Below are 24669 nucleotides of genomic sequence, written 5' to 3' on the forward strand. Positions count from 1 at the left end.
AAATCATCACATTTTTAGTAACATGAAAATAATAAATTAAAATGTGTGTGTTTTTTTCAATGCCAACAAAAAGCATTACACTAGTTTTAATTCTGTAGGTACAATCTGAAAATTAAAAAGAGACAGTACAGAAAAAAAGACAAACAATGTGTTATCAAATTCAGAGTTTAATCAGCTACAAGTTCCAAACCAACATAAAAAAAATCATTCCCCAAAGTACATTAAAATGTAGTTCAAACACTGAAAATAACTATAATATACTAAATAAATACTGTTCAACATAAACATGAAGCACAAGTAGATCTAGAGTACTAGTATTTATAAAGTAACATAAAGAATGCAAACTCTGTAATGAAATTAGGGAGAAAAAAATTCAAAAACAACCCCCCCCCCCCCCCAAAAAAAAAGAAGAAGAAGAAAAACCAACATTATTTTTATATCATAGCTTTAAATGTTTAACATGTAGTCTAAGGTATTAATTTTTTATCTAAAAATTGCATACTATACTTTATAGTGAAGAACAATTTTTGCTCAAGTTCCACTTAAAAAATTATAAATTATAATATACATTCTAAAACATTCATTTATACTCGGATATTAAATTTAGCTTGGCTACAGGATTTTATCCAATTACCGAGATAATATATTCGGTCTTTAGTATATTTTATGAATAAATTTCAAGCTTATGTTAAAAGCTATCAGTATTTTAAATTGTTTATGTACCATCTACAGTGTAACTCTAAGACTAACAATAAATTAAAACCATGTTGAACAGTGGAGCTACATTTGTATACAAATCATCTTCTTCCCAGAATATGAATCGATCTAACAAACCCTTCCTCCCTTTGTAATTTTTTCACTAACATCTAATTACCTATGTTAGTAGTAAAATAAAAAACACATGGATAAGTTTCGATTTTCTGAATATATACTAGTACACAACAGCGAACCAGATAACATTGTTCAATAACAAATGTTAAATAACATCAACAGATCTACATATACCAAAAAGAATTATTTACAAAAAAAGGTTTACATTTTTTATCTTATCAACCCACCACCCAAAGATAATTCAGAAATTGATCCACTGGACAGCTGCCTATAAGGTTATTTAGCAGGAATATCATAAATCACATCATTGTCATTGCCCATATCTGGAGGGGAGGGAGGGTGGAGTGTAGGTCCCAAATTGAAAAATTCAAACTTATCAAATTCAGATGGTAAAATCATTTAAAAAGGTTGTGGTCCCCCCCCCCCCCTTCTGGCAAACATACCAGTATATAATTATCCCTGGGAAAAATTTTTGGGATCCGCACAATTGAGGTGGGTTAATAACAGTAAAAGCTTCTATAAACTCATAAAGCCGTTGTAGCTTGTTGTGTAAAGATTTGTGCATAGACTTTTTTTGTTTTGATACATATCACTTAATGATGTACATGTATTTGAATATAAGGAAACAACATGCATGAATACAGAATTCACTCAAATTAAAAATAAAACTATCAAAAAGAACTTAAATGTTTATAAAATAATATATACCGGTAAACAAGTATAAACTGAAATCTGTAAATAAGTAAAATGCAAGCAAGTAACAATGTTACATTTTAACACCAGTGACTGATAAATTGTTTATTTTCCATGCACTGCCACAATGTAGTATGCATAATTTGCTTGGTTATCAGTATACATGTATTAAAATATTTGAAAACTTCAAAGATTTTTTAATCAATACATTTGAAATTTTAAAAACATTTTTTCCCACAATTACTTTAACAGAAAAATTGATATGATCATACAATACAAAAATAAATGAAAAAGAAGAAGAAAAATTGCATCCATAACGAATGGAATGCAACATACCTCTCCCCAAAAAAAGAAATAATTTCAAGTATCCATTTGCAATCATACATGTATAACGCACATCTAATACGTGTGTGACAATCTATTTAAAATTTGATGTTCCAAATGCACTTCTGCTTCGATTGGAAACATCAAACTTTAATTAGTTTGCATGTGATAACTGTTAATACATGTATAATTCTTTAATGTACCATAAAAGTTACAGGATTTTTTTCACAAAAAATCTAATTCACCATGCAGAAGAATTTACCATGTAAGCTCAGCTCACCAGCAGTTTTCACATATACATGTATTTTGATTTTCAATGCAAAAGTTTTTGTTTTTTTTTCATGCTACCATTTAATAAATTTAAGAAGTAGTTGAAGACTACAAGTATTGCATGATCGATATTCATTCATTACATTACATGTAAAGTTTACACAGAGAATTACGCACAGTAATTATTGTAACATCATTCTTAGTTACTTGTTTACGAATCAATTAATCCATATGTACATGTAAATTACATATCGTTGGGTTTTGATTGAATGGGGTTTACCGGTATTTAAAAACTACAAGCCTTGATTTAATTTGTAAAATCATTGCATCACAAGTCTTGGTAAATATTAAATTGTTGCTAAGTTGTCAAACGCTGTACATTTCATTTGCCATTCTCTATATACACTTCCTAATTAATAATTTTATATCAATTTAAATGCTGAAATTGCCATATCATTCTGTATTTCACAGATATTTGATAGAGAACCTGTCCAATATATATATACACATGTATATATAAATCCCTGATGCCATATACATTTACATACTGTTTATATAATATAAAGTGAATAAATTGATAGCATTTGAGATCTAGATACAATGCACACGTATGAACTTGGTTTGGTTTTTGGGGGGCTTTTGTTATTTTTTTCTATTGAAATATGTTAACGTGTTTCAAAAATCATTCCTGGGCATTTACCAGTTTTCAAAAACCATTTACAAAAATCTGTTAATTTTGCACTTAAGTGTGTCTTTTTAAAAAACCTGGTTTCACACATAGTTAAAATTGTCTCTGTTATGGTTATTTATTTAATAAATACATGTATCAATTACAGTGTTTTTTAATTAAAGTCTTTTTGAAAGACTAATGTACTTCTAAATTAAAAGAAAATATTAATACTACAGGACATTTCCTGTCCCATAATTCTAAATATTTCTATCATAATCTACAAATTTTAAGATTATAGTAAAATGTCATGATCGATATACATGTATATACAAAATACTCCTCATCTAATATAATATAACTAATAAACTTGTTGGCAATACTATTCGTGGCAGTTAAATTCTACATAAGCACACCATAGACAGAGGAAGGACTGTGGGCTCCTGATGGTTGGGGGGAAGGAGGGAGGGGGAGGCCGGGCTCAGAATCCCTGCCAGTCGCTGTGTGCGTCCGAGTCCTCATCAGTGTCCACTTTGTAACATTTGATTCCATTCTTCAGGGCAGGAGTTCCTTTCCCTTTACCTTTAATAGAGAATAAAATAAGGGCCAATGACCACTAAACAACTAACAATAGTCCTTATAGTTCTCAAGAAAGAAATTCACTTATCAGTCAAATTAATTAACTAGCACTACTTAAACTAGATCTGATAGAATATTTACTACAGGTAGTATTATGAATTTATATACCCAGAATAAGTTAAGAGTTTGATTAGTATAAAAAAGAATTACCAAGTACTCGTGCATGGATTACAATCTTCAGATTCTTTTCCTCGTCCTTGCTTTGTATATGAATCACCTCGTTCAGCAGTTTCTCTCTGTGAGCATTGAAATTCAGCGAAATATCATGTCCCTCACCTGGAAGTGATAAATAAAATGGATTATTTACATTTAGTTATAATAAACCGAAGTTCTGCATGTTGCTCTTCATGACTTGTTTTTGGAATCCCATGCTTATTCCAAACCTTTCACACATACTGTTAATATTAACACTGTACTGAAGTAAAAATTTCTCACAACAAACCAGAAATTTTTAAATAATTTAAAAATGTCTTTCATTTGCATCTGATTTATATTATCAACTAAAGTCAAAATAAAGCTGCATGTTGCATATCAAATTTGGTTTAACTTTATTGTTTCAAGGTCATTAATTATTGATTGTTTTTAAATTCAATTTCATCAATCAATATTAAAAAACTCTAATTTAAAAGAGGTAATAATCAATTTCCTTTTATTTTGGGACAAGATTGCAGTAACGAAATTTATGCATCACCATCACTTGTTGGAGTAACCTTCTGGATCTCCACATGAAGATTCTCCCTCTGGTCGTAGCACACTTCCTGTCCCAGACTGTCCTTGATGCAGAAGCTGACATGGTAGTGATGGTGGATCTGTAGGAACCCCAGGTGGATGTCCACCTGCCCTTCCTGCTGTTTGATCTGGATCTCCAGATTGTGGTCCTTAAGCTGCTCGGCCGAGAAATGGACATGTTCCTTGCAGTGGGCATGACCTTAAAATGACAGCAGATGAAAACTAACTTTACAAATATAGGTTATCAATTTGCAGTACCCTTATTACATTATTGAGGTATGTTGCCGAAGAAACTGTAAAACATTCTTGGAAAAGGGTTTTACTATGATTGTTTTAAAGCATGGTTACCGATATTACTAAGGATCAGGCTGGTGGGGAAAAAAAAAGGCCATCAGATCTTCCCAAAAATTTTAATATAGAGCTATATTCTTCTAAAGAAAATCAATGCAGTCATATGGCATTGACCACCGAGTTCTCTTAATGCAAAAGAAACCATCTTACTTTGAAGGGAATATTTTAAAGTATCGTGCCTGCATATTTGTTTAACCTTTTCAAGGGCAAGAGCATACAGGCTTAATTTGGAGACTGTGTTAATAATTAACAAGCTCATTATACTGGAGACATGGGATAATTGACATGCTCTTTTCTTAGTTGGCTATGGCAAGTACTGGTACAAGCATGTAATATGGTAACATAATTATATATCATAACCATGCATAATTAACTTGCACATCCATTTTTTTCATGGATGAAATTTTACTTACATGTAATGTGGGGGTAAAAAGTAATTTTAAAACAAACATAATTGCACAAACACTCTGCAGCTGGAACAATAGATAAAAACAAGAGGCCAATGGGCCACATCGCTCACCTGAGCAACAATAGTTATAATAGGTATGATAAAATCAGCTAAACAGAGTCACAATACAAACTATCTGGACAATGTTACAGTAGTATAATACATGTAAATCCTGTATTAAAAAAAGTCCAATTTTTTTTTCATCCTGAATGTTCTTATGTTTATAATCAAGCCCTTTTCCTAACAGAAAGATATTTTTAAAAAATATTACTCTTTATAATCCTATGTAAAACTTGAATCCCCCATAGTGGCCCAACCTTACTCCCGAGGACCATGATTTGAACAAACTTGAATCTACACTATTTGAGGATGCTTCCACACAAGTTTTAGCTTTTCTGGCTGAATTATTTTTGTGAGGAAGACTTACACTATATATTCCTATGTAAAATTTTGACCCCCCCCCCCCCCATTTTGGCCCCACCCTACCCCTTGGGGTCATGATTTTCACAACTTTAAATCTACACTACATGAGGATGCTTCCAAACAAGTTCCAGCTTTCCTGTGGTCCCACCTTACCCAAGGAGGTCATGATTGGAACAAACTTGAATCTACACTATCGGAGGATGCTTCCACACAAGTTTCAGCTTTCCTGGCCAAATGGTTTTTAAGAAGATTTTGAAAAAATATCAACAAATTTTCAATAAATTCTAATGTGGCCCTTAATTATAACAATATTTAGTCCACTTTACCCAGTGATGCTTTGTGCCAAGTTTGGTTGAAATTGGCCCAGTGGTTCTAGAGAAGAAGTTGAAAATGTAAAAAGTTTACAGACAGAAAGACGGACGAACGGACAGACAGACAGATGCACACTGGACAAAAAGTGATCAGAAAAGTTCACTTGAGCTTCAGCTCAGGTGAGCTAAAAGCCTTAAATTGAATTATTATTTCTTCCATCTAGTTACATTTGGTGCTATGCCCATCCCTCAAACTGACAGGTTCACTCCTGCCAAGGAATGAGCCTGGGGTGATCTTCAGGAGCGATGACCATTCAAGCCATTTAAGGGGGAGTAATGTGACAGACCAGCTTGATTACCGTCGCGAGATAGCTCAGTTTGTAGAACACCTGACAAGAGATTCTGATATCCTGGATCTGAATCCTGGTCTGGTCCATCATTATTAATTTCCCCCATCCCTTTACATCTGGTGAGGTGCCAACCCCTGAAACTGACTGGTAATCATTTTAACTCCTGCCAGGTGAAAAACCTGAGGGATCTTTGAGGGCTAATAGCATTTGAGAAGGAGATGGTCAGATTGATTCAAATATAGGTGCCAGAGAGGTCAGTTGGTAGAACAACTGACCAGAGAATGAGATTCTGGGGGCCATGTACATGTAGGTCTTGATCTGGCTTGCGCCTGTCATTATTTCTCCCTTTCCATAAATACGTAAAGATATCTTACCACTTTTTTCGTGGATTGTTTCCATCGCTGACAAATTTGAATCTTGAATTAAAATAGTATTATTTTTTTTTCTCTTATAGCAGTGCAGTAGGCATCTTAATGCTTCCTATATATTGAAGGATTCTGAAAATAGAAAAAAATTAGTATCCAAAATCCATGACAAAAAATACAGTAAGTATTCTGAGGTTTAAATGTTAGCATCGAATTTTTAAATCAAATTAAAACAATGTGCAGTTGTCATCAGTACTTGTATCCCTACTTACTTACAAAAGTGATTTGAATCCTGTGTGTGATTAACTCGAGGAAATTCAAGTGGCATGAAAAAATGGGTTGCAAGTCGATCCCGAGTTTTATGAAAATACTACCAAAATATCTTTTAATGTGCCTATCCTCAATTTTTTTAATGGATATGTAGCTTTTATGAAATATGCATTTCATAAAATATATGTGAGCAAGTAGTAAAATTAAAAATATATATACACCAGATACTATATAATGATGTCGGGATCGAAAGTGTTTTCGGGAGAATTTAGTGCTTCTGTTTTAAATTAAAGGAAACACCGAGGTATTCCGAAAAAAGCTATTAGCATATCGATCAAGATGGCGGCGGCGTCAGAAAATGATTGTCTCAATGACCCAAACTTTGCAGTTATTTGTAATTTTTTGGATCGGTATGGTGAAATGATAGGCCTTGGAGACATATCCTACACAGATTTACAAACATGGCTTGAAGACACGAAGCATGGTGCGTGAAATTGGGCGCTATTTTATTATTTACCTCATGCAAAACAAATTATCTTTGTTTATTTTTTGTTATGATGTTGTGGGAAGATCATTATTTATTTCTGACAGTAGCATTGTGGTATAAAAAGTATATGTTGGTAAATGCATTTTCATATTTGTAATTTTTGTGCACATAAATTGCACAAACATGAAAAAATGATATTACAAACATTGTGCATAGTGAATGTAAAATGGTTTAAAACATGTAAGATGTCATGCATTTTATTAAAATGCATAGTGTATATAAAATGTTTAAAGTTATTATACTTTATTTATGAATAAATTCAACCTGCCTTCGATAAATAAAATGATGAAAATAGCTAAAATAACATCGTTTGTTAGGTATCAAAACAGATCCAATTAGATAATGATTGCAGAATCAGGCAAACAGAATGATTGAAATATGATTTATTTTTGAAAAGATAATTTTTGGGGAAAATGATAGATGCATTGTGATATCATGGTTGTCATTGATCATAGCTATACATACTTAGCAATTTATCTAGTTGGGTATTGTGTTTAAAATTTCTTTAATCAATTAAAACATGCTCTGTATCAATTGTTGCAGAAAGTTGCTTTCAGCTTGTCTTTGTATAATAAGTGCTTTGTATTATAAAAAAAAAGGATAACTATGAAATATATAGTACATAATAGATATAAGAATACTTTTCTTTCTGAATTTCTATATATTAGCTAATATATTATGTTATATTTGATTTTAAAAACTTTGTCATATAAATTGATGGCATCACTAACATGCTGTTGTTATGCATCCCTACACTACCAAATAGTGATAAGGAATATACCAAACATAATTTCTAAATCATAATTTCTATATTTATAATTTTTTTTCAAAGCACTGACTGTCCATTAAATAAAAAGGAATCAAATTTTTACCTTAGATTTAATTAATTTTTTTTAAGCATTGGCATCTAATATTTTTTAAATAGATATATTTTATGTGATATTTGTTCAATATTGTTAATAATAAAAATTGTTGTACATTTTTTTGTTGTTATAGTCCCCTCTTTCCTGGTAGACCTGCATGTTAAACTTCTTAGACGGATGGGGAAAAGTTCCGTTTCTACAGAGCGATGGGAACGCTATGTAATCAAGGTACGATTTCCAATTTAATACAACTCATAGATAAAGTTAAAAAAAAAACAATTTCCATAATTATTGTTAATATTTAAAAGGTGCCATTTGATAAAGCTTATAAGCTTAATATAATGCAAAGTTCCAAACAAAAAAGTGCACATCTTTTTTTTTCATAACAAAATTAGAATTTTATTATTTTTCCTGTTTTAGTTCATACACACCTACTCCAGTGTAGACGCGTGGGAAGTGGAAAGGTTTGGATACAAGCACTGCAAAATAACCACCAAACTTACAATTCTAAAGGTAAGCTTTATAATCCTATGTATTTAGTCAATGTTTAGATTATAATCAAAGAATTCAACAGGCCTTGCATGAATTTTTTCTCAGTGGGATTGTAGAATCTGTGTATTGAAACCAGAGTAGATTGAAATTTTAAACGATACAACAATGAAAAATTTCAGAATTTATTATCTTGCAGAACCTGCTTGAGAAACAGTTTGACTTCAACTCTAAGTTCAAAGAGCAGATAAATGCCAAGCCAGCAGAAGACATGAGGTTTGAGCCTCTTGGTCGAGACAAAAACGGACTAGCCTATTGGTACCTCATTGTAAGCATCCCATTTTAGTGACAGTTTAGCTCTCCCAAATTTTTCTGATTAACAATGGTCTTCAGATTTTTTTTCTCATGTTTGCATTTCTAAGACTGAGAGTTTTTTTAATCATGAATAAATAAAATTTTTGAATTGTCTACTCCTTCCTTAGATATAACATTTTTAACCAAAGTTGACAAATGTTCAATCATGAGATACATTTTGCATTACATCCCTCTTCCAAGCTGGATGAGACCCCCCCCCCCCCCCAAAAAAAAAAAAAATTAACATTTTCCTCTAAAAATGTTACCTGACTTTTGTAATTGTGTTTTTTAAGGATCATTGCTAAAAAAATAAAAATCAAATTTTAGAAATAATACACAGTATGTTTTCTGTCAAATTGAGTTCATGATTATATGTTTTTCAATGACATTGATTTTATCCTGTTATGTTTTTAAAAGAAGATGAAAGGAAATGTATTAACATTATGCATTGTAGGATAAAGAGTTCAATGTGCGAGTGTACAGAGAGGACCAAGATGACGTGGATGCAGAGACTTGGGAAGTTGTCTGCAAGTATGTACAACTCATAAGTACAAAATGATTGAAGAGGGGGGGGGGGGGGGGGGGTAGGATATTTGGTGCCAAACTTGTATTTTTGTAATTTATACTTTATTAAATTTATGTTTTTCTTTTCATTATTGATGAACTTTTATGGGGGTTTGTGTGATTTTATTATGACAATTAAAAAAAAAAAAATTTTTTAAAATCAAGCAGAAAAAAAATTTAGATTTCAACTGGAAAAGATAAAGACTGAATATGTTTTTTTAAAATATGATTTACATTGTAGATTTATAATCTTTATTCAAAGTTTTAATTTCACATTTGGTCATTTTATTAATAAAAGGAAAATATTAATAGGAAATATAGCTTCATGAAACTTTCTGCATAATAACACATTTTCTAGATCTTACAAAAAATATATATATCGTATATGATTACTTATTCATATATTAAAATCTCGTAAATTACAGGAGCAGGAATGAGCTTGCCCAACTGATTGGAACATTGGAGAACCAAATCCAGAACAACGATGTTAAAGAGGAGACTGAGTCAGAATCGGGTGAGTTCACAGTCCTGTTAGGCCTATAATAAAAATTGTGTGTTTAGGGTAACACTGATGAAAAAATAAGGTTGGGTAGGTAGGGATTTTTTTTTATTTTATCATATTTTTTCTGCATGAATCCTAAGAATGTTTGTTTGTGTCATATTTAAAAACAGACTTTTTAATAGAAATAATATAAAATTTACAATCGGATAAAAACAGACATCTAAAAATGGTAGGATCGGGCGTTTTTGTAAACACACAACTTTTTTTTTAGGCCTTACACAATAGCCATTATTTAATACAACTTACTAATAATTGTATCATAACTAGCAATTTTGTTAGCTCGTCAAGTTTTTTTTTTCTATAGTAGTTTAAACATTTATTGAGTATTCAGAAGGATTAGGTAACAGGCAAAGCCCATTTAAAACCTCTCCAAAATGTATAATTTCTATAGTTAATATATTTGGCCCAGCTAGGTCACAATACTTTCGGCGTGCAAGTGATATTAAATGGTATGTTCTTATATTATTAGAATAAGTTTTTGTACAATTATATATCTCTCTTGAGAACAAAAATTTTCTTATTTCCTGATCTTAAAGACAGAAAATCAAATTTTAAGGAATGAATTTCATTATTTGCCAATGTTATTCCATGTAGCAAATCTATGGACTGTAAACCCTGTTACATGTATATTGTTTCAAGCTGATAGAAAATTCTTCAAAAGTAATAAAAAAAATCTTCATAATTATCATAATTACACAAAAAATTCATTCTTGATAGAATTAAGCAGTGCTGTATTATTTTGAATATTTTTAATTTGAATCAGTTGATATCGTTGTTAATGAAAATCGGTGAAGGAAACTAAAAAAGAATCACAATTGCTTTGAGGCCAGGGTGTCTGGATAAAACATTTTTTTTTGGGGGGGGGGGGGGGGTGGGGAGGGGGGTTCTCAAACACCTGTAAACATGCAGTGAAAATCATAGCAGATATTCAGTACACTTTGGATGTCAAGGACTCTGTACATGTATGATCATTGTTAATAGATGACAATTTTCTTTACAATGAGCAGTCTCATTGACAGAAAACACAAACGGTGACGTCAAGAAAGAGCTGAGTGACGATGAAGACTCTGGCAAAGACACGACTGGATTCTCCAACCTGAAGAAAGAACCAGATAAAATGGATGAAGTTGACGGAGGAACAGAAGACAAGGAAGATGGTGCAGATGACAAGAAAAATGTTGATGTGATCAAGTGTGAAAAAAGGGACAAAGATCAGAATGTGAAAGTGGAGGTCAAAGAAGTGAAAGTGGAGGTCAAAGAAGTGAAAGCAGAGGTCAAAGAAGAATGTTCAGTGAGTTTGGAAGAAACCACAGCAAATAAGGAAGAGACCACAGCAGTAAAGGAAGAAAGTATGCAGGAAGAAAATGTCAAAGATTCGGTTAAAGTGGAAGATGGTGTCAGCGTAAAACAAGAATCTTCCAAAGAAAGCAAAGAAGAATCCACAGAGGTAAAAATGGATGATTCCTCGAAAACGGAAGATAATCTGAAAGATAAGGAAGGTTTGCCGAGTGAAACGAGAGTGGGAGAGTCATTAGGAGAGGACAGAAAAACTGGAGAGGACCCTCCTTTTGAAGTGGATATGAAGGATATAGCAGGCAAGGAAAAAAGTCCACAGCATGATAAAGATTTCTCAGAGGAAGTAAAAGAGATCAAAGCAGAGGATGGTACTTCCATGGAAGACGAGACTGTTAAAACAGAGGAAAATGTTTCCGAATCAGACAACATTTCTAAAGAGGAAGAGATCGATAAAATGGAAGAAAATGTTTCAAAAGAAAATATTTCAACAAAAGAAAAGACAGAAAAGATTGCGGAAAATGTTTCCAAAACGCAGGACATTTCCACAGAAAAAAGTACAGAAAAAGTGGAAGATAATATCAACAGATCAGATGATCCTGAGAAAGTTAGTAAACGTGAGGAGTCAGCAAAATCTCAAACCTCAGATGTGTCGAAGACCAAATCTGAAAGTGCGGAATCTGATACTGTAAAATCTGAAGAGCAAGTTGAAAATAAAGAGTCGGATCCAGAGAAAAGTACTGTCAGCAATGATGAAAGTAAATCCGTTAATACCTTTAATTCTATTAAACCATGTGAGACAGATGGAAATGTTAAAAGTGTTTCCACTGAAGAAATTTCACATACTGATAAGGAGAAGTGTGATGATAAAGTACAATCACAGGAAACTAGTTCTAATGAAAGAACTTTTGTCAGTGAAGAAAAACCTCTTGGTGATGCAGAAGTGAAAGACTCAAAAGTAGAAGTCAGTAGTTATAATGAAGACAATTTAAACAAAACACCCAAAGAAGGTAAAACAGATTCACAGGACGAGGAGGGAATTTCTACTAAGAGTAAGGAGGGTGAAGTTGAAGCAAGGAGTTCTACAAATAATGATAAGGAAATTAGTTCAATGGAGGAAAGTGAGTCTAAAATAAAATCATCAGATGTTATAGATAAAGAAACCAATTCTGATAGTTCATTAAAAGTTTCCAATGAAGAGGTTAAAGATTTTAAAAACAAATCTGCCGTAGATTCTATTAATGACTCTGAAGAGAAATGTTTGAAAGAGAAGGAAGATTTAAAAGTAGAAGATACTGTTGACTATGAAAATATTGATAAAAGTTCCATAGAAAAGGTTGAGAAAACGGAAGAATTATCACCTGAACAGGATAAAAAATCTAATGCAGTAAGTAGTAAAGTTGATGAAAATCAACAGGTAAACGTGTCTAAAACTGGTACAGGGACTGAAAATGAAGAAAAGGCTGAAGGTAAATATCTGCAAAATGCTCCTTCAAATGAAATCATTGATGATGCAACAGTAAATGATACCGACAAAGATGCTTCAATTTCATTAAATGATGCTAATGAAAGTCAAGAAAATGATGTGAATAAGGGTCAAGCCAAGAATGATCAAGAGGAGGAAAAGAATGAGGAAAGTAAGATAGAATCAGATAAGACACCAGAGAAAGCCAAACAAGAATCTCCAGCGAATGAAGTCCAGCAGGAAAAGGATCCAGACACTGCAAAACAGAGTACTCCGAAAACGAAAAAACAGAATCTGAAAGGACGTAAAAGGGGGATTGAGTTCGACGAATCTGCCGAAGATTCCCCCGTGGAACCTTACTCAAAGAAAGCGAAGGACGGGAAGAAAATAATTCCAAGAGGGAAACGAAGGACCACAAAGAAAGTGGATTCCTCGTCGGATAGCGATGACATTCCGCTGAGTAAGATTGGGAACAAGTCGGGGGAATCAGCCAAGAAACGGACAGAATCATCTACACCTTCCAGAAAAAGTACCAGGCCAGTCAAGGTAATGTACTTCTCAACCACACTATATAAAATTAAAATGATCACAAAAATAAGTTTGAAAAACTTTTAAACAGTTAAAACAGTATAAAAGTTTTTAAAACTTAAATTAATATTATGATAGCCAGTTTTTAGACTTTGTTTTATATGAAATGTGTCAAAAATTCAGAAAAAGAAAGTCTCCAGTGATGATGAGGAGGAAGAAGAAAGTCCAAAGAAAACGAAGTCAAAGAGGAGAAACATTGCAGAAAAACCAAGTGAAAGCGAAGATGAGGAGGAAGGTCCAGAAACAACAAAGAAAGGAAGCTCCAAGAAATCAAAACCACCACCCAAAAAGACCAAGAAACAAGAGGAGCAGGGTTCCAGTGATGATGACCTACCTCTGAAAAATTCCAAAACGGCAAAAAACACCAAACTGAAGACTGAGGAGGAGGCTGCAAGCGATGAGGACGATCAGGGCAGGAGGAGGAGTGCCAGGGTGAGGAATATGAGGAAGAAGAAGGACCCGACCCCAGAGCCTTCCAGTTTTGAGGAGGACAATGTGGACACCGAGTTTGAGGTGGGCTCCGAGGAGGAAACGTCAGATGATGAATTCACTCCCACCAAAGGACGCAATGCTCAAAGACAGGAGGCTCGCAAACGTGAGATTTAATACTCAATTTTCTTACAGACAAAATTTTTTTCAATTAAAAGAAAGTTATTTAACAGAGTTTGTATTGGGAGTTTATCTAGATTATTTTCAATATAGAGTAATTGTCAATAAAATAAATAGTTGTTAAGAGTGTCAAGATTGTTTTGCTGTGTTGTTTTGCCAGTTATATACTACCTTTATGACTTTATATTATATGCACGCTGTTCATATGTTTTGACATACTGATGTACATTTGCCCGGCTGTTACAAGTTCATGTATGTGTATGGACTATTTTTATATGTAGAATCTCTCTTTTAGGCATTTCTATCTAATATCTGTAATCTTGTATGCCCTCTGGGCCCAAAATTGGAAATAAACTATTATTATTAATATTATTATTATACCAATGTATTTTTTTTTTGTTTATTTGTTGTAAGTTTTTTCCTTGGTTTGTAGGCCAGTTAGAAGAAGATAAAGCAGAAGAGGAGATTCCAAACGACACACCCTGCTGTAAATGTCAGAAAACCCACCAACCAGAATGGGTAATTACTAATTTAGATTTCCATCTAAAACATGTAAAATTCATTTCAGTAACAGTATGACCTGATCCTTATATTTACATGTATACAGTGTATGTTCATATACATTGTGTGATATTAGCAGATTTACATTGATCAGATTGCCTTTCAAACTAGGAGTATCAAAAAAGAACTTGTTTTTCTATTACAAGCTTTGTCATCAGGAACATTTCTCACTATCACAAACCATGCATTTGAAGTCCCTTGTAATTGTTAAGTTTACATAGTTTTTGACTGCTTGAACTTAAAGTAAAGTCTAGAGGCGTTCCACATATTTGATGTCCATTATGTTGTTGTAGCTGCTGCTGTGTGACAAGTGTGATGCGGCGTTCCACACGGCCTGTCTCCGCCCCCCTCTGATGATCATCCCGGATGGAGACTGGTACTGCCCACCCTGTGAACACGTGAGCCACCGTTTATGTCTTTTATCTGGGAATCTTATGAATATTTAAATTTGCAAAATTATTTCTTTCTATAAACCAACAAAAGAGCAAAAGACATTCATGTCTGTGACTGTGAACTTTTTAAAGGTCATGTTTTTGACATCTGCTCCCAGTGATCATCGCATGTGCTTATGGTGTTACAGTTGCATTATTACAAGCATAAATACTTTGCTATACATGTATTTATTACTCTGAGCCATTTTACTTTCTCATACGTAATATATTAGAAATAAACAGCAATGTTATATACATGTGAGATATGAACTTGGTTGGTTAGGAGAAGCCTTTCGGACATCACAGGATTTCATCACATGCTATTAACGTAGCATAAATTTCACTTATTGATGTTTACAGAAATCCTTGGTGTCAAGGCTACAAGAAAATTTGAAAGATTTGGATACAAACCTTAAAAAGCATGAAAGAATTATCAAGAGGTATTTATGCCCAGAATTTTAAAAAAATTTATTGTTCTAATATTTGTGACTTTGTTTTGAATCTGTGTTAAAAAGAAGGTGAGTGAACTTAAAGTAATTCCAGTGTTCTGTGATGTCACACTTTTTTGTAAAACTTTGAATTCTTTAAAAATTGTGCAAGGTAGTTTTATTTATTTTATGTGAATATAATCACATGGATGTAATTAGAAATTATTGGTAGGTTCAAGATATTTTAGCACTTAATTTTATCCTAAATTTCCAAATTTTTATACATCTTATCTATGCAAAGGGGAAATAACTCTTTTTCTGACTTTTCTCTCAGTTGTATGTTTAAATGCTATAGTTTTTCTTATTCCAACGATTAATTTTAAAATGTGTAATTTTAGTTTTCTGATAAAGTTAAGTTACATTAAAATTAAACAAGAAAAACAAATTTCTGCCTACAAGATTTTACTTTTAACCAAAAAAATACAGTTTTCTGATGCTAAAATATGCTTTAGTTTATGTTTATCTGGCATCTCATAAAGTGTGATGACATGTATATTTTTTCTAACAATTGATGACATTTAAGTCTATTAAGTTGAAATCAGTTCAGTTTTTCAACTTTCCTCAGAGAATTTTACGAGTATGGAATTACCGTAATTTTTTTTTTTTTTTTTTAAAGGAAGCAGAGATTGGCATATGTTGGAATTAGCTTGGACAACATTCTCAAAGAAGTATGTGATGCTACACTTTTTGTATATCTTGAGTTTGATTGACATGTCTCTTGCATATAAGTGCATCAACTTGAAAAATAATTTTTGAAAGTAAATTTTTTAAATCAACTCCTCTATGCAATCACTTTCTCCAGAAATGATGTGAACCTACTAGATGAATGCGCAATAAACAATAGTTCTTAAATAAAATATATGAAAAAAATGTTTCTGCTATTTACTGAAAGCATAACATGTCAAACAATTATCATACAAAAGTCATCTCCCTTAAAGTAGTTTGACCATTTAGAATTTTTTTCATCACTGTATATGGCTTACTGTTCAGGTCATTTCTATTAGAAATCATATAGACATATACACTGAAGTTTAATGAAAATGTTCTAAAAATAATTAGGAGTACAAGGAAAAGAAAGAAAACATAGCTCCTGACGAGGAAGAATATGAGAGCGAAGAAAGCCAGAAGAGTTTCAACCCTAAGCCCAGGAAGAGTAAATACATCAAGCGGACTTGTCGGCAGAGGAACACGATCAGCTACAAGTTCGAGGACTTTGATGACATGATTGACAAAGCCATCAAACAGGAGGTCGAGGAGGTCAAGGAGTACAAGAAACATAATTATGGTAATTATATGAAATAGAGCTAGGAATCAGTCCTACCATTTAAAAAGACTATTCAACTGGGAAACAAAATCAGTGAAAAAATAGAGAATTATATAACAGATCAAAAAATTAGTCCTCATGACTAGAAACTGTACAAGAGGGAAACGGAAAGAGTGGGAAGAGAGAAAAATTATAATACATGTATAAATGTACAACACACTGTATGAAAGGGAAACAGAATGTCAGTGAGAGAAGATAGGTGTTGTGGTTTTTTTGTCCCATTAAGGTGACATTTCAAAATTCAAGATGAAATGGCATTTGGTTAGGGTAAAATAATCTGCCTTTTCAAAAAAAAAATTATTTACCTAAGTTTGAAAATAAATGTCAATGGACATGTCACATGTAAAATTGAACACTTTAATAGAACATATCAGTTTAGATGACTCAACCTAATCAAGTTGAAATGATTTGGACAACAATAAATATGAAGAGAATATATTTAAAAGTGCCTAAACATTACTTCTATTTCTTTGTTAAAGGACGAAGTAGGGGCAAAGACATGGCCAACATCTATGAAGCTGAGGGTCGAGAATACATACCTTCTGACGAAGAAAAATTAGATAAACCACCGCCAGTGGTCAACAGGAAAAAGCGAACTCGCCGTCTGACGACATTGGACAGTGATGATGATGATGATCAGGGAGAGGAAAGCGAAGAGTTCCATTTGTCTGAGTAAGTCATGATCTTCTCCAGATTACATCAAGATGTACAAGCAGTTATCTGTGTTAATGCCGTTTTCTTCATTCAATTGTCTCTCATTGTTTGTTTTAGTGAGACTGTTTCTGAAGTTCCTGAAGAAGATCAGGAAGATACTGAAGATGAGGAGGAGATATCCGACTACAGCGAAGATGGAGAGGGCTGGAGGTCAGGTCGAAGGTCAACTCGAAAACCAACCAGGAAAAGTTCTCGGAAAAGAGGACGCCACTCCATATTTAAAGACTTTGGTAAGCTATTAAAAGACATTTAGAATAATACTTCTTGTTTTCAATGTTTATTAAGTGCCTTAATTAAAACCAGTTGTAGTTATCATTTAAATTGCACTCTTCTAGATATTTATATGCAATGAACTTGTATTTATTTTTATTTTATTTTTTAGATGTTCTTTTAGTATATTCATTTGCTTATATAATAAATAAAGTCTTTGTTTCAAAATTTGTTTAGGAGGTAAAATTGTGGTTGAGAGATACCTCTTAAATCCTTGAAAATTGAGCCACTACTAATTCTAATAATTCCCCTTTAAGAGAAAAATGTTTGAAAGATAAATTGTTTCAGTATTTTAAAATTTGTTCTGTATTTTATTGTAGTGGTGGATGAAGATGAAGACAGTGAGGAGAATAGGCGAACAGCGAGGAGATCTGCTCGTAAGAGAGTGACGTACCGCGATCCATCGAGCGAGGAGGAAGCTGAGACTGAGGAGACAGAGGAGGAAAGCTTTGACAGCGAGGATCTGTGTTCTGAGGACAGCGACTCCAAAAACAAGAAGAGCAAAAAGAAAATTGAAATCGCAAAGAAGAAAAAGAAATTGGAGACTTCATCGGAAACAGAGCAAGAAAGTGAAGGGTCAGTTGTGAAAAAGAAATCCAAGTCTTCTTCAAAGAAAAAGACAAAAAAGAAAGTAGAGGAAAGTGAAAGTGATTCAGAGGATGAACGCAATAGACGATCCAGAAGGAATGTGAAAAAGATCGATTTTAAGTCATTAATGATGTCTGAAACTGAGAGTGAAGATGGAGGAAAGAGCAGCAAGAAAAAGAAGAAAGTTTCTAGTAGTGAGAGTGCGTCCAGTGATGAAACAGGGTCAGAAAGTGAAGAGGAGGAAGAAGAGGCTATGAAGAAGAAGAAGAAGAATGTAATCCGAGATGAATCTTCAGGGACGGATGAATATGAACCTGAAGACAAAAACAGTAAACTAGAGGAGAAAGACATAGAAAAAAGTGTGGCAGAAGATAAAACAGAGGAAAAGACTGAAGAGCTCTCTGCTGATAGTGTTGTTGTGAAAAGTGACAAAGAAAAGATGGATTCAAAGGCTGAATTGAACGTACCGGACATAGGTGCTGCCCCTCCAAATCCATCAAATGTAGTTACCAGTGAGAATTCTAGTATTCCTATGAACAGAGGATTTGAAGATCAAGCTGTACACCAAACTGTCCCTCCTCAGCAGCATAACATGTACTCAAATTTCTCCAATGTACCTCAAGGACCTCAGAACGTGGGATTCCATCCACCACAGCAGTTCCCAAACCAAAGACTTCCTTATTCGGGAATGGATAAACCAGTTTTCCAGCCCCAGCCCGGCCCAATGAAGAGTCCCCCACATTTACCTACCCCTCCCAATCATCCTCACAGTCACAATCAGAGACACATATCAAGTCCACCCCAGGGGATTTCAAGCCCCCCTCCATTCCCTGGACAGAACCGAATGGCCAGTCCACCCCATCAGATGATGAGTCCATCACACAGTCAAGCCCCACCTCACAGTCAGATGAATCCTCGCATGTCCTACCCCTCCCCCCAGCATGGGCCCCGTCCAGGAGATCCCCAGAATTTTCCTAACAGCCCACCCCCAGTTCCGTCATCCCAGGGCCCGCCGATGCAATTTGATCCCAGAATGCATCAGAACAGGATGCCAATGGACTACAGAGGACCACATCCAAGGATGCTAAACAACTCCAACAACCCATATTCTCAGTATGGAAATCTTCCACCTGGACCTCAAGCCATGAACTTTCAGAATCAGATGAGAATGCATGGTTCGGTTCCGTCAAGAATGGAAGGTCCTGGACAAATGGATCCTGTAAGCTCTTCCCCAGGAGGACCATTGACGTCACTAGGACAGATGGTAGTTCCTGGATATCAGGGCCCCTCACAGCAAATACCAAGACCAGGCGGTCCACCGAATTCCATGAATATGGGTATGCCAAGACACAACATGCCCCCAATTCAGCAATCACCTCACAGCATACCACAGAGTTCAGCCAGTCAGAATGCAGGAATGTTATCCAATACTCAAGGACAACACATGCCTTCAAATTTGATGATGCAAAACATGCCACCTTCTTCTTCGAGTTCCCAATCAGTTGGATTTAATGTACCAAGTAAAGGGATGCCACCCTCTTATCCAGGACAAACACCAGCTTTAAGTAATTCCAGTCAAAGCACAACTCCTCCGGCTTCTGATGCTCCCAAAGCTGGATCAAAGAGGGGCAGACCTAAAGGCAGCAAAAGCAAAAAGAAGAAAGATGCAACAGCAGAGAATGAATCTTCCAAATCTCCTGGATCATCTCCACAAATAGATGCTCCAAAGTTTCCATTTCCTGTTCCACCCAATGGAGAAATGGATCAGAGACAAATGCATCCTGCTGGTGTCCCTGAAAACTTGCAAAGACCCATGATGCCCGGCCATGAAAACAGGGTAAGGCCTTCTCCATATATTGGTAGAAATGAAGCTATTCAAGGTCATCCGGTCAGTCATGCACCCCCACCACCGCAACCACCCCAACCACCAAGTGACTCAAGCAGTAGACCTCCAGATCCAAAGGTGCAGTCCACCGAAGACAAGCAACGGTTAAAAGACAGTGATAAACATAAAAGACCTCCAGAAAATGACACACAGAAAAAGCCTGTGGAAGAAGCTAAGACAAATCCAAGTAGTGATGATAAACAGAAACCCATTTTGAGTGAAGGCAGCATTAAACAGGGTGTTGAAATTGAGACAGGTGGTCGACAGACTGGTAAAGAAATGATGCATCGACCCCCAATGGGTGCTGTGGGTCAGAGACCACTTGGGCCAGAGATGGGTCATCAAATTCCGGGCCCAGATATGGGTCAGAGACCCATGATTCCTCCCTCCAGCCAGATGGGTCAGCATCCCATGCCGCCACAGTTCAGTGATATGAGTCAAAGAATGATGCATCCTGGAATGATGCCGCCCAGAATGATGGACTCAAGAGGTATGCCCATGCTTCCACATGGACACCCAATGAGAGCACCCATGTCTTATCCGGGCTTCCCTTACAACAGGGATCAGTATGGAATAAATGGGCATCCAGCGTCTATTCACTCTTCTATGCAGGACCCGAGCAGTTTTTCTAGCATGAATCCAGCAATGATGAGCTCCCCTCATCAGAACCCAATGATGCACCCCAGCCATGTTTCTCCGTCTATGGGAGGGGGGCGTGGATTCATGATTGATAATCTGTTGGAGAAAAACCAAAAATCAGCCATGTCCTCTTTTTCTGAAAATTTGGAGGAGGGAGCCTCTACTCCGGCAGAAAGCAAAGGGGACTCCTCTCAAATAGAGCAGGAATATGGACCAGGTTACCAAGGCGACCAGGAGGAAGAAGGGGTATCAGACATTGCTGACATTGTCAAGTAAGTTTGAAACAAGCAACAATTTTTAAAGTTTTTTTTTTTAAAGAGGGCTAGATAGTCATGTTTAGACTAAATATATTTCATTAAGAAAACGAGGTATATGGAAATATATACGGAAGTTTTCTGTTCTAAAAATAACGGTAGTTTATAGCTTAACAAATGATTATTTTTAAATTGAGGTTAAATAAGTAACTTAGATCAAATGGATAATTTAGTAACCATGCATCCACTTAAGTGCTTTGTAAATGTATTTTAAATACCAAAATGTTTGACACAGAAAAAAGTCAAATGCTTGCAGATATCTCTGCTATTTATACACTATAAATCTGATTTATATCATGTCAAGTTCTTTTCCACAGATCACTGCTTAGAAATGTATACTAAATAAAAAAAAAAATTATTTTTATTTTTTGATAATCTTTAAAAAAGGATAACTCATTCTGTTCTACAATAAAAATTCTACTGACAATTTTTCCATGATCCCAGCATACTTACTGGTATTAACAGTGATATCGGATTCATAAAACAACTTTACAATTTGTGGTACTAGAATGTGAACTCTTATATCTGTTCCTAAAAATACATTTATTTCTCCAGAATACATGTAGAAATGAAGACTTTTCATGATTTGCAGGTAGTTAATAGGTTTTTGTCTAATTTTTCTTTTCTTGCTTTCATTGCAGATGTTTCAAAGCATAGTGGATTGTCATCCAGTCTTCAAAACCAAGTTATACAATCCGTCTTCCATGGAAATTTGTTCAAACTGCTTGTGATTACAATTTCCCAACTCAGTTGAAAACAGTTCAAGGTGAAGAGAAGTTTGTGTGTTAAATCTAGGGGAAAATACATGTACAATACTGCCTCTTGTGCACACAGAGCTATTAGATTAGCTTTATGAGGTGTTTTATTGATACTTATAAATATGTTCATTTATTTCATTATCATTGTTGTATTTATGATATTCATTCAGTCATTTTATACATTGACTTTATCAGATGTGCTTTTTAACTAAATGGAAAATGAATGAGAAATTTTGTTTTCTCCTAGAGGCAGTGAGTGTAAGGCCTAAAAAAAATTAATGTTTTGTTTCTCATCAGGTTAAACACTACAGCATTGATTTATTGAAATGCTTTTTTGAAAAAGGGGAATAACTCGATTTTGAAATTTTAGTTGAAATATGAAAATTTAGTTATTCCCTTTGCAAATTTTGCTTTTTTGGAAAAGGGGAATAACTTTTTTTTAAATTTTAGTTGAAATATGAAAATTTAGTTATTTCCTTTGCAAATTTTGCATTATTTAAGCCTGCCTGTTGCTTTGTAATTTTTTTGGCCTGAGAAACTGAATATTAAATTTTTTAAGGTGTAATACGTGTTGAATTTTTATGCTGCTATGAATCAGGGTTGTGATTGTGATTTTTTTTCCCCTGTAAATTTATAATTTTGTATCGTCGAATGATTTTGCAACTTGTATCCATGTTAGTTTATAAGAATTTCTTAAATCTTTATTTGTTACGTAAGTGTTGTCCCAGGTTCATAACTTGTGTTTTATGTTCAAAGACGTGTCAATAGTTTTATATATATCCTTACGCTTTATTAGTGGCAATATACATGTATGTGTGAATTAAAGAGTGACTTATTCAATTTTCTGTATTAGGATATTTTTATTTTCTGTGGTTAAAGGATATTGTTTCTTTGATTTAAGGTACTTCTCCGTTTCTTGCTTGACAACCCAGTATTATTTGTTCAGTGCGTGTGTACCTTAAAAGATTCAATTTCTCCTTAATGTTAATTCTTTAGTTTGCATAAAGAAAAATCAAAACATGTTTTCTCACATGTTCCCAAATTTTATTTTTATTTTGACTATTATAAACAAATTTGATTTTCCAATTGTGTCCATATTAATATATACTAGTACATACTTGTAAATAGTATTGATATTGTACATGAAAACTTTTTTCTGATTTTTTTAAAGAAAGCTTATATTTAGACATGTCAGTTTCAATTTTGTTTTACAGTAGAACTGTACGAGCTGGCTTTACTGAATGCATTGATTGCAAAATAATCAATGATAAGTGTGATTTGTACATGTACTATATTTTTATTAGTAGAAAGAGCTTGCATTTTTTTTTTGTTACAAAGTAAAAGAGGTGCTCAATATATATGTGTGTCTACTTATATTGTAAATACTATTCATACTATATTTGTACATATAGTTGTTTTTTATACTTTGTACATACGTACTCTTTTTCATACATTTTTTTCTACTCCATTTTAAACTTGTTAGCATTTAGTCATTTTTTTTTTCCATCGGCACAGTGTTACATTAACTGTGTAGCCTAGATCTGGTCCTTATATCAAGTCCTGATTGATACGCATTATCCAATGGCATTATGTTGTGAAGTCTCTTTTTCTTTGAACAGATTGTTCTCTGTTTCATGTACTGTAACTAAGCTTCATGGAGTGAATACGTTTATTGACACATAGAACTTGGCCACTGATATTTTTTTTTCTCCCTGTTCTTTAGGCAGTTAATGCATGCTTTGATTTTTTTTTTAATGAAAAATTCCATCCATATGTTGTAATGTAAAAGAAACATTTATTTCATTATTTCATTTATATTTAATTTAAAACTATTTTTTAAGGAAGGTTGGTTCTTATGAAAAGAGAGGCAACTCCCCAAATATGATAACTTAATTTTTGATTTGATAAATGTCAATTTTTATCCCACAATGAAAATTGAATAAAGATTTAATTTTCCAGAAGAGGAAATTGTAATATGTGTTAGCAGAGGGATGCTGTACATTTTGTCATTATATTTTTCACTGTCAGCTTTTTTCTACCAGTCGCACAAATTTAAATTCTCATTTTGTTATCACCATACTCGTGGATACCAAAGCATATAAATCCAACCGGCAAATGCCTGCAGTCCAGTCAGACTCTAATTAACGAAATGTTTTCTTTTTTTTTTTTTTGAATTATTATTTCATGTATTCATTTGTTTTCCTCAAAGAAACTTCAGTGCTACGGGAACTCTGCCGCTGGTATGGTTTTTATTACTTAGTTTATATACGTTACGTAACGATTTGTGTTGAGATTTCAGCTCACCTGCTGGTTGACTAGTGGCTTTTGTCTGTTGTTTTGTCCCTCTGTGTTAGATCTGATATGTTTTTTTTAAGTTGATCTCAGGACTTCTATGTTATTTAGCATCTGAAATCCTCATATCACATGTCACATAGGAATTTATGTTTCTCTCATGAATCAATAAAATTCTAAACTCTGTGCACTTCTTATTATTTATCTAATCTACTATAGGACAAAGGATTTGATATTTTTGTGAGCAAGGTTAAGCTGAGATTAAGATATATGCAATAAAGTGAAGCGTAATACTAGTATTCTGGTCGAGTACTCTCAGTACTTTGATGATTTTCCTTATTGCTTGCTCTCTCTCATGGGTTTTAGTGGCTTCTGTTTCAGCCTGGTATAATACATCGTG

At 33.9% G+C, this 24669-nt stretch overlaps 2 protein-coding genes across 4 annotated transcripts; one reads left to right on the top strand and one right to left on the bottom strand.

Annotated features, from left to right (window-relative positions):
* Nucleotides 1-151: 151 nt before the first annotated feature.
* Nucleotides 152-6812, bottom strand: LOC128182597 (UPF0687 protein C20orf27 homolog). 2 transcript variants are annotated; one of them, XM_052851318.1, is made up of 5 exons: nucleotides 6678-6812; nucleotides 6411-6533; nucleotides 4116-4352; nucleotides 3575-3700; nucleotides 152-3367 (listed from the first exon to the last, which is right to left on the bottom strand). In XM_052851318.1, the coding sequence occupies exons 2-5, from the start codon at nucleotides 6433-6435 to the stop codon at nucleotides 3267-3269; spliced, it is 489 nt and encodes a 162-aa protein (XP_052707278.1). In that variant the 5' UTR covers nucleotides 6436-6533; nucleotides 6678-6812; the 3' UTR covers nucleotides 152-3266. The 2 variants fall into 2 exon arrangements, with proteins under 2 accessions (XP_052707278.1, XP_052707279.1); XM_052851319.1 differs by having other exon boundaries at nucleotides 6674-6760.
* Nucleotides 6813-6979: 167 nt separating this feature from the next.
* LOC128182583 (trichohyalin-like) lies at nucleotides 6980-24455 on the top strand. Of its 2 annotated transcripts, none has more exons than XM_052851300.1 (17): nucleotides 6980-7155; nucleotides 8215-8309; nucleotides 8502-8594; nucleotides 8770-8898; nucleotides 9379-9455; nucleotides 9914-10002; nucleotides 11058-13354; nucleotides 13520-13991; nucleotides 14439-14524; nucleotides 14860-14964; nucleotides 15358-15437; nucleotides 16102-16153; nucleotides 16545-16770; nucleotides 17289-17481; nucleotides 17581-17753; nucleotides 18114-21177; nucleotides 21861-24455. In XM_052851300.1, exons 1-17 carry the CDS (start codon nucleotides 7011-7013, stop codon nucleotides 21874-21876), a joined length of 7392 nt encoding a protein of 2463 aa, XP_052707260.1. In that variant the 5' UTR covers nucleotides 6980-7010; the 3' UTR covers nucleotides 21877-24455. The 2 variants fall into 2 exon arrangements, with proteins under 2 accessions (XP_052707260.1, XP_052707261.1); XM_052851301.1 differs by having other exon boundaries at nucleotides 11070-13354.
* The last annotated feature ends 214 nt before the right edge of the window (nucleotides 24456-24669 follow it).

The sequence above is a fragment of the Crassostrea angulata genome, chromosome 4 (genome assembly GCF_025612915.1).
Source record: "Crassostrea angulata isolate pt1a10 chromosome 4, ASM2561291v2, whole genome shotgun sequence".
Lineage (NCBI taxonomy): Eukaryota > Metazoa > Mollusca > Bivalvia > Ostreida > Ostreidae > Magallana > Magallana angulata.

What these genes read in the sequence shown, in the direction of transcription:
- LOC128182583 (XM_052851300.1), top strand. Translation starts at nt 7,011, where the DNA reads ATGGCGGCGGCGTCAGAAAATGATTGTCTCAATGACCCAAACTTTGCA. An exon ending in GCTTGAAGACACGAAGCATG is followed by an intron (nt 7,156 to 8,214) that starts GTGCGTGAAATT and finishes TTGTTGTTATAG; the next exon opens with TCCCCTCTTTCCTGGTAGAC. An exon ending in TGGACAACATTCTCAAAGAA is followed by an intron (nt 16,154 to 16,544) that starts GTATGTGATGCT and finishes AAAAATAATTAG; the next exon opens with GAGTACAAGGAAAAGAAAGA.
- LOC128182597 (XM_052851318.1), bottom strand. Translation starts at nt 6,435, where the DNA reads ATGGAAACAATCCACGAAAAAAGTG. An exon ending in AACAATCCACGAAAAAAGTG is followed by an intron (nt 4,353 to 6,410) that starts GTAAGATATCTT and finishes TGTCATTTTAAG; the next exon opens with GTCATGCCCACTGCAAGGAA. An exon ending in GGTTACTCCAACAAGTGATG is followed by an intron (nt 3,701 to 4,115) that starts GTGATGCATAAA and finishes TATCACTTCCAG; the next exon opens with GTGAGGGACATGATATTTCG.